The sequence below is a fragment of the Hordeum vulgare genome, chromosome 7H, assembly GCF_904849725.1.
Source record: "Hordeum vulgare subsp. vulgare chromosome 7H, MorexV3_pseudomolecules_assembly, whole genome shotgun sequence".
Lineage (NCBI taxonomy): Eukaryota > Viridiplantae > Streptophyta > Magnoliopsida > Poales > Poaceae > Hordeum > Hordeum vulgare.
In genome coordinates, this window is record NC_058524.1 from 604,010 (window position 1) to 612,705 (window position 8,696).

At 47.9% G+C, this 8,696-nt stretch overlaps 2 protein-coding genes across 4 annotated transcripts; both read left to right on the plus strand.

Moving 5' to 3' along the window:
- Positions 1-1,289: 1,289 nt before the first annotated feature.
- On the plus strand, positions 1,290-3,802 carry LOC123407114 (U-box domain-containing protein 12). Of its 3 annotated transcripts, none has more exons than XM_045100169.1 (5): positions 1,290-1,562; positions 1,657-1,776; positions 1,867-2,283; positions 2,372-3,452; positions 3,717-3,802. In XM_045100169.1, exons 1-4 carry the CDS (start codon positions 1,350-1,352, stop codon positions 3,431-3,433), a joined length of 1,812 nt encoding a protein of 603 aa, XP_044956104.1. In that variant the 5' UTR covers positions 1,290-1,349; the 3' UTR covers positions 3,434-3,452; positions 3,717-3,802. The 3 variants fall into 3 exon arrangements, with proteins under 3 accessions (XP_044956104.1, XP_044956103.1, XP_044956102.1); XM_045100168.1 differs by having other exon boundaries at positions 3,722-3,802; XM_045100167.1 differs by lacking the exon at positions 3,717-3,802 and having other exon boundaries at positions 2,372-3,654.
- A 96-nt stretch (positions 3,803-3,898) lies between these two features.
- On the plus strand, positions 3,899-7,857 carry LOC123407115. The gene is made up of 4 exons (XM_045100170.1): positions 3,899-6,374; positions 6,501-6,751; positions 6,877-7,216; positions 7,345-7,857. Exons 1-4 carry the CDS (start codon positions 6,344-6,346, stop codon positions 7,362-7,364), a joined length of 642 nt encoding a protein of 213 aa, XP_044956105.1. The 5' UTR covers positions 3,899-6,343; the 3' UTR covers positions 7,365-7,857.
- The last annotated feature ends 839 nt before the right edge of the window (positions 7,858-8,696 follow it).

An 8,696-nucleotide genomic window follows, 5' to 3' on the forward strand; every position in this document is an offset into this window, starting at 1 on the left:
TGACCATCTTTGATCAACGAGTTAGTCCTTCAGAAAACAATAGCAATAAAACGACACGATCAATATGCTACGTTCATAGTTTGGGTCTTGTCCATCACATGATTCTCCTAATGATGTGATCCCGTTATCAAGTGACAATACTTGTCTATGACCAAGAAACCTTGACCATCTTTGATCAACGAGCTAGTCAACGAGAGGTTCACTAGGGACAATGTGTTGTCTATGTATCCACACATGTATTTGAGTTTTCAGTCAATACAATTCTAGCATGGATAATAAACGATTATCATGAACAAGGAAATATAATAATAACCAATTCATTATTGCCTCTAGGGCATATTTCCAACAGTGTCAAAGTAATCATTCCAAAGAAGAAAATGGCCGCTCTCTCGATTACGATTCAACGACGGACATGTCTCGGGATCGAGCCACAGAACAATGGCCGATGGCTATTAAAGTGGTGATGGACCAACACGACAGCCAATATCTCCTCCTCCTCATCGAACGAGGAATCGTAAGAGTCACAAAGGAAATTATGGAAAAAGAACTTGTCGGCGGAGTCAATTTTGCACCTTGGCAAATTGTCGAACAACTTGCGGGTGGAGTCGAAGGAGTTGGCCGGCGAAGAGACGCGCGCCTCCCTTGGACCAGGTGGCTGTCCTAGGGAAGTCTTGGCGGCGCGACGGTGGTGGCAACGTTTGGGGGAGGTGTGCCGACATCGGCAAATGGGTGGCGGCGACGACGCGGCAGAGGCGGGCGAGGATTTGCTGCCCATATGGATGGGAGAGGATGACCAACGTGCCATCGACTAGCGGGCCAGGGGAAGTAGGCAGGCGTCGCGCACGCGCGACTCATGTCCGTGCGTGCGCAAATCAGGCTAAAAAATGGGCTCGGAATGGATCGACATGTGGACAAAAAGCGGACACACGTTCGTTTGAGATGGTGCATTGGACCGACTTTTATGTCCGCGCGACCAAAACGGACGCGCGCGGACGAAATGGGTCGACGCGTTGGAGTTGCTCTTGTACAATGTCATCATGTTGGAGGAGTAACCAACATATCGTCGGACTCAAATAAATACATCATATAATTGTGACACAACTACTATATGATTTCATATGATCACAGTGTAGGTTGAAAAGGAACGGGGAGGGCGACGATAGGAGGGAGGGGGAGAGCATGAGGAAGGGAGGACGAAGGCATGATGGTGTGAAGGAGCGTGGGCCCTTGGATCCGGATCGGGCGATGGGTACAAGCCGCAGCCGTCTCCATGTCCGTCCAACCGCGTGGCGTAGACCAGTCCGCCATTGACCTCCTCTCCTCTCCTCCCCCCAAACCTCGCCCCCGCCATGGCCGCCGCGACGGCCGCCGCCGAGATCGCTGCGCTGCCGGAGCCGCGCGGCCCCCTGCGCCGACTCTGCGGCGACCTCTCCCGCCGCGTCCGCCTCCTCGCCCCGCTCCTCGACGACCCCTCCGCCTCCGCCTCGCCCCCCCTCGCCGACGCACTCCGCGCCGCCCGTGACCTCCTCCACTCCGTCCACCACGGCAGCAAGATCTACCAGGTATCAACCAACCCTCTTCCCCCCCTTCCTCCATCAACCACCGTGGCCGTCGCTAGACCCCAAAGATTGAATTTTTCCCCGCCGTCGACCGCAGGCCATGCGAGGCCGGGACAGCCTCCTCCGCGAATTCGCCGCCGTCAACGAGCAGATCCAGGCCGCGCTCGACCAGCTGCCCTACAACGACTTCGACATGCCCGAGGAGGTCCAGGAGCAGGTGCCACACCACCCCAATTCAATCCGCCCTTCACCTGATTTCCTGCTCCAATTCAATGCTGTTCTCAACAGCCCTGCCATTTTTTTGTAGGTGGCGCTGGTGCACTCGCAGTTCAAGAGGGCGGCGACGAGGGCGGAGTCGGCCGACCCGCAGCTGGCGAGGGACCTGGCCTGGGCGCTCAGCGACGACAAGCCGTCCGTGCCGGCCCTCCTCATGAGGGTCTCTGAGAAGCTGCAGCTCGAGACCATGACCGACATGAAGCGCGAGTCGGTGGCGCTGCATGAGATGGTCATCTCCAGCGGCGGCGAGCCCGATGGGTGCGTCGAAGAGATGTCCTCCCTGCTCAAGAAGCTCAATGACTGCGTCATCACCCAGGCCCCCGCCGCTGGCGAGGCTCCCGGCATGGGCAGGTCTCCCTCTGTCAAGTCGCCTATCATACCCGACGAGTTCAGATGCCCCATTTCGCTCGAGCTGATGCAGGACCCCGTCATCGTCTCCAGCGGCCAGGTGCGGCTGTTTGATTGTTATATGCAGCACTGCTAGTCAATCCTTAATCAAGCACGTTTATCCTAACATCGGTGTCTTGTTTTTCCAGACGTACGAGCGGTCCTGCATCCAGAAGTGGCTTGATTCTGGGCACAAGACCTGCCCCAAGACGCAGCTGGCCCTCACGCATACTTCCCTCACACCAAACTTTGTCCTCAAAAGCTTGATAGCGCAGTGGTGCGAAGCCAATGGCATCGAGCTTCCCAAGAACAAGGCCAATTCCCATGACAAGAAAGCGGTGAAAAGTTCCGATTATGATAATGCTGGCCTGATCTCGCTGATGAATAGGCTGCGGGCAGGGAACCAAGACGAGCAACGGGCAGCTGCGGGGGAGATCCGCTTGCTTGCAAAGAGAAACGTGAACAACCGGATATGTATAGCTGAAGCAGGAGCCATTCCGTTGCTGGTCAATCTGCTCTCCTCTTCTGACCCAAGAACGCAGGAACATGCTGTCACAGCACTTCTTAACCTCTCCATCCATGAGAACAATAAGGCAAGCATCGTGGACTCCAATGCCATCCCTAAGATAGTAGAAGTGCTGAAAACTGGGAGTATGGAAGCCAGAGAGAATGCAGCAGCCACGCTGTTTAGCCTGTCAGTTGTGGATGAAAACAAAGTGACTATCGGCGCTGCTGGCGCGATACCTCCGCTCATCAATCTCCTGTGCGACGGGAGCCCAAGAGGCAAGAAAGATGCGGCAACGGCAATTTTCAACCTGTGCATATATCAGGGTAATAAGGTCCGGGCGGTGAAAGCTGGAATCATCACCCATCTGATGAACTTCTTGGTGGATCCTACTGGGGGCATGATTGATGAGGCACTCACTCTTTTGTCGATTCTTGCCGGTAACCAAGAAGGCAAGGCTGTAATCACACAATCAGAGCCAATGCCTCCACTAATCGAGGTGGTCAGAACCGGGTCTCCTCGCAATAGAGAGAACGCAGCAGCCATTCTATTGTCTCTTTGCTCTGCCGATGCTGAACAAACCATGGCTGCAAAGGTAGCTGGAGGGGAAGATGCACTCAAGGAGCTGTCTGAAACCGGCACAGACCGCGCAAAAAGGAAAGCTTCTAGCTTACTTGAACTCATGCGCCAATCAGAGGATGCATGAAGATTTCTTGAAATGCGAGGTTGTGGCCTGGCTATAGCCAATTGTATACACGACACGAATACTTAATTGCTTCTGAATAGTGTTTGACTTTTGATATGTTTGTATCTAGGGAGGTCTGCTCAGAATTTTCTGTAAACACATAAATGGTTGTATACTATTGTAACTCAAAAAAAGTTGTATTTCTTGATAAGAAGATAGTAAATAATTTTCTGTGTGGTTTAGTTTGGTGATTATTACCAGTTCAGGTCTCATGCTTTTAAACACATTCCCATTTTGGTTGTAGAACAGGCTTTTTTTTTATTGAAGGAAGCGACAAGGAATCCGGAAGTTAGTTCTGCTTTTTGGGTGACGTGTCTGGTGGCTTCCCTCTGAAGTAAGTTCCTTCTCAGAAAATTATTACCACTGCATTTTAGTTCCTATCTCAATTGTTTGTGTGGAAATCTCAAAGTATGGGTTAATAGGTTAATGTAGCTTAGGCTTCTTTAGAGTTAAAAGACCCACATCATGCAGCTATATATTACTGTACCATCTAATTCTAATTCATAGGAAAGACACTGAGCAATATTTTCTCTTGTGACGAGTAAAACATGATGGGACAGAATATTTGTATAATACACAATACATTTTGAGGTGTGCTATGTATAATCATTTTAGGAGTCCACATGCAAGGAACCTTTTGCTGGGGGGTGTATTCAGTGCATTAAGGATCGTGGGTACAGTACTCGTTTAATTCACATCAATAGTCACAATTTTCCTTTTGGTAGAGATCATACACATACTCGTAAGGGTAACGTTCTCGGCCTATCAACTTCAAGTACGACGTATGTTAGGATTGAGAATAAAAAATTGGAAGTTCTGAAAATTTTCCATCAGTTCGCCTTTTTTGCCTGTAATCCTTCTGCTAGTGTTATCACTGGGCTCCTTTCAGAGCCCTAGTCAGTGTGCTTGCATCGATGGGAATAACATAGAATCATCGATAAGCAGTTGCTGACTCACTATTCTCCAATGGATACAGACAAAACGAATGGTGTCATTGCATATGCAATGTTTTGACCATGTGGGATAGGGTGGTTAGCAATCTCAATTCTTCAAAAAGAGTAAAAAACTGTTCACAAACAGAAGATTCACGACAGCTCCAGAACACTGATCCAGCTATATGCTGGAACGCCGAGAAGAGGGGTAAAGAATCCATGAACTCAAAACAAAAATAGAGTTGGGATGGAGAAAATACAGAGAACCAAGTAGACAAGACGGTGCAGCATGTCGATCATGTCACATAATTCGGTGGCAGCTACTTGCAAGCTACCAGGGCTTTTAGAAGAAAACCGAGGGAGGAAATGTTCAAAGGGGAAACACGTAAGGGAGAGTAGAGGCAAGATGCCAAGATGTGGCCACTGCACCAGCAGGATATATATATCATCGCTGCATTATTATGACATTTGAAACACACAACATGTTGTGACCATAACTAGATGTCTAGGAAATCTTGTTCGCAGAACGTAGTCTTTTCGGTCCACGTCAGTCATGTCGTGGCACTCTTTTCGCGAACCAGAGAGGATCTGGTCGTTTAGCATGACAATGAGGTTATAATAGTGTGTTGGGCATCGTGCTGCCCATGTGGGGACAAGTGTCCCTGCATTGGTCACCCGGCAATTATAGCAAATTCCAGCAGAAAGCCATTTTCCCTGTCTGAAAATGTATAATAAATGAATGGAGTCACTGGATGGGACATACTTCTTCAGCTGCCACGAGGCACCATGTTCCTTTGCGAAAAACAGGGTGGATCTGTTTGCAGCTCTTGTTAATATCATTGCTCTTTGACGGAATCCCTGAAGCATCACCAGATTCCGGTGAGTAAAACAGAACATAGTTAATTATTGTCTGTTCCAATTTTCTGTAACAAATGGCCATCTACTTTTAGTCTCAGGACAGAATTAATAAGTTGTTGTGTCATGTTTTACTGTAAGGAAATGGTTATTGTTCACTTCATTGGTACAAAACATTTCTGTTCATCTCTGTCAACCCTTGAACATTTATAATGCAAATCTTAGGTTCATTTTGTTTCATTTGTCTAGCTGCACATCGTGCATGGTATCTAGCAATGTAACCCCATTCCATGTGGCCTCCACATCATCTAGTTAGTGAGACAAGAGGTGCAGAAGCATAACAATAAAAAACCCCAGCCAATCTCCCACACTACACTACAGTATGTCCTGTCAGTATACAACCCCAACATGCAACATGCAGTAGCCCAGGAGGGCTGTCTGCATGCTCCATCACATGGCCACCCTAAGCAAATGCATGCGGAGAACACACTTCCAGGCTAATCAATCATGCATGCCCATATCATTTGCTTTGCTTAATCTTTCTCATTTTAGCTTTTAAGCACTACCACTTCTTAGTGTGATGACACAGCTAAGATCTAATCCTCACGCTTAAACAATCAATCAAGCGAGCAAGTTGGGCTCAAGAGATCTAAACGCCGGGCAGGTGGCAGCAGTGTTCAACTTTTTCGCTTTGACCCCAACCGCACGCACCTAATCAAGATTCTTGCGCTTGGTTATAACCACTAACGAGAACATGCATTGTGATATTATTCTATCTCCCACATGTGGTGTTAACTACTAGTAACTAGTGCTAATTCCAGCTTGGCCAGACACTTCCCATTGGCTGTGGGCATCATGTTGCTGCAATTATATGCTCATGTTACTAGTTAATCTCTTGTCTGTTGTATTTTTTGCTGTCAGAAGGGATCTGGATAGGTTGCAACTGGGAGTAAAATACGCGTCCGAACTGATCGTCTGGTGCGAAAATCGACGACCAAGATCCACTTCAGCTTGGTAGTGACCTGTGAGGGATCTGTGGTGGGAAGCGGCACGTGTCTGATCCCTGAGCGTCGGTTCGTTTGTGATGTTTGATCCTGACCGTCGGGTGCCTGCTGGTACGGCCGATTCTTGTTGCTTGGTTTGGTAGGGAGCCCCTTGGTCCCTATCTATAAAGGCCATGCATACAGATACAGGGGAGTAAGCTGTACTTGCTAGCTAATTAGCTTCAGACATCTCATCAGGTGACATCATCTGTCTTTCTTTCTTGCTGAGGAGAATGGGGCACATTTCTGACCCTGCGGGTGCCGTGGTGGTGGGCTGCAAAGTGCTGCCCATCTTCCACGAGAACGGCATCGTGGACGGCGCGGTGAAGAGGATCGTGCACAGGATCGACGGGAAGAAGGCGGTCGCCCGGGTGAAGGAGCTCCTCAAGTGGGCCGCCCAGGCCAGGCCGTACGGCAGCAGCAACGGCGTCAGCGGCAAGAAATGGAAGGTATTAATCACCACTTGTTTCTTTAGCCAGTGATGGTCGCAAGAGCACATCTTGTTTTGAGGCTGTGTCGATCCAGATGGGAAATTTCTTGTAATCTGATGATGGGATTTTCTTTGTGCGAGCAGCATTTTCTGAGCTTCCAGGGAAGGGATGGCGGCGGTGCTGCAGCACCAGTATCAAAGTGTGATGACGACACGAGCTCCGGGTCCGGGTCCGGGTCCGGCGGCAAGCTGAGCTTCAAGTGGGAGGCGGGCAGCTGCTCGTCGGCGTCGTCGGTGCTATACTCGCCGCTATCTTTCGCGTCGGCGCCGGCCGGGAGGACGGAGCAGCAGACGCCGTCTCGGGGGAACGGGAACTACTATAACTGTAGCAACGGGTACGCGTCGCGGCTGTCGTCGGTGAGCCAGAAGAGCACGTCATCGGAGGCGTGCCGGATGGCGCAGTGGATCACCACCGATTCAGACTGTGAGTTGCCATCTTTCTCTTATATATATACTATAGGAGTATATGTTAACATGATGAGTGGTTAGAGACAGTATTCAGTGTGTTAGCGTGGTTAATGACGCGTGTTTGGTTGGTTGATTTTGTTGCAGTTGTGGTGCTGGAGCTGTAAGTGAAAAACAAAACAGTACGCGTCATTAACTGAAGATGGCAACAGCAGCAGCAGCAGGAGGATGTTGAGATGAAACAAGACTTTTGGGAAGCTGGTGATGATGACTCAGCCTCCCTTATCAAGCTAGCTAGTTAATTAGCCAGTGTTGTTAATTACTTTAGTTAGTTAGGGAGGGAGGGAGCTTAAGCTGATGCAGATGCATGTGCTATCATTTAGACTGATGAGAAGCAATTAATCAAGCTGAGCTGATGCTGATGCTGATGCATGATGGAGCAGCAAAGCAAAGCAAGCAATGATGGAGTTGTCAAATTAAGTTACGTGTATATACACTAGCAGTTATCCTATATATGTGCGTGTCTTTTTTGATTGATATAAATAATAAGTCCACACGTACAATTTTTTTTTGTTCTTGAAGGGAATGCCATCTGGCTCATTTTATATATATTGAGATAAAGACATGTTAAATTTGTTCTTATATATGTGTTGCTATTAACAGCATTCAGAGTTGGGTTTTTTACGGGCCGTGTTGTACTGTTTTTTCACAAATTATAACCGAACTATTCATCTTTGTTAACTAATGGATCTCAGTTAGTATTGCTGCTCCAGTGGGTAAATGGAGTTTTACAAATTATAAACGAACTATTCATCTTTGTTAACTAATGGATCTCAGTTAGTATTGCTGCTCCAGTGGGTAAATGGAGTTTTACAAATTATAACCGAACTATTCATCTTTATTAACTAATGGATCTCAGTTAGTATTGCTGCTCCAGTGGGTAAATGGAGGCAGGTGCATCATCAGATTAGCAATGTTCTCAAGCTGCTCTCCTCTCCAACAAACTATGATGATTATCTTTTTTTTTTGACACCACATTGCCAGTGATTTCAATGCATATCACCACCAAATGTTCACGGACACGTTCTTCGGACATGTCTTCGGATGGGCCTCATCCAACTGCAGACGCCAAATGTTCACTTTCAGTTTTCTCTATACACTTAGCACAATTCTTAAGCAATCAAAAGATAAATATTTTACCATCATCTCCCACAATGTCTCTGGATCCTATAGTTTAGTAAGTTCACACACAACTGCAAAACGGATTTGAAGCACTCCGAATGTCCTCTAGCAGATTATTGTCTTTGGGCAAAGTTGTATCTTTTGTTACCCCTTGGTTCAGAGATGGTCTTGACAAAAGTCGTTCATGGAGGCAGGGACGATTCTAGGGGGGGACTAGGGGGGGGGGGGGCTAGACCCCCCTAACAAATTGATTTCTCTACTATAATAATGGTTGTTGTAGTCATTTTTTTTACTGCAAATGAACTTTGACCTTTTCA

Excerpts from the sequence above, each read along its gene's own strand:
- LOC123407114 (XM_045100169.1), top strand. The coding sequence starts at position 1,350 with ATGGCCGCCGCGACGGCCGCCGCCGAGATCGCTGCGCTGCCGGAGCCG. Across the intron at positions 1,563-1,656 it reads ACGGCAGCAAGATCTACCAG|GCCATGCGAGGCCGGGACAG; the intron begins GTATCAACCAAC and ends CGTCGACCGCAG. Across the intron at positions 1,777-1,866 it reads CCGAGGAGGTCCAGGAGCAG|GTGGCGCTGGTGCACTCGCA; the intron begins GTGCCACACCAC and ends ATTTTTTTGTAG.
- LOC123407115 (XM_045100170.1), top strand. The coding sequence starts at position 6,344 with ATGTTTGATCCTGACCGTCGGGTGCCTGCTG. Across the intron at positions 6,752-6,876 it reads TCAGCGGCAAGAAATGGAAG|CATTTTCTGAGCTTCCAGGG; the intron begins GTATTAATCACC and ends TTGTGCGAGCAG. Across the intron at positions 7,217-7,344 it reads GATCACCACCGATTCAGACT|TTGTGGTGCTGGAGCTGTAA; the intron begins GTGAGTTGCCAT and ends ATTTTGTTGCAG.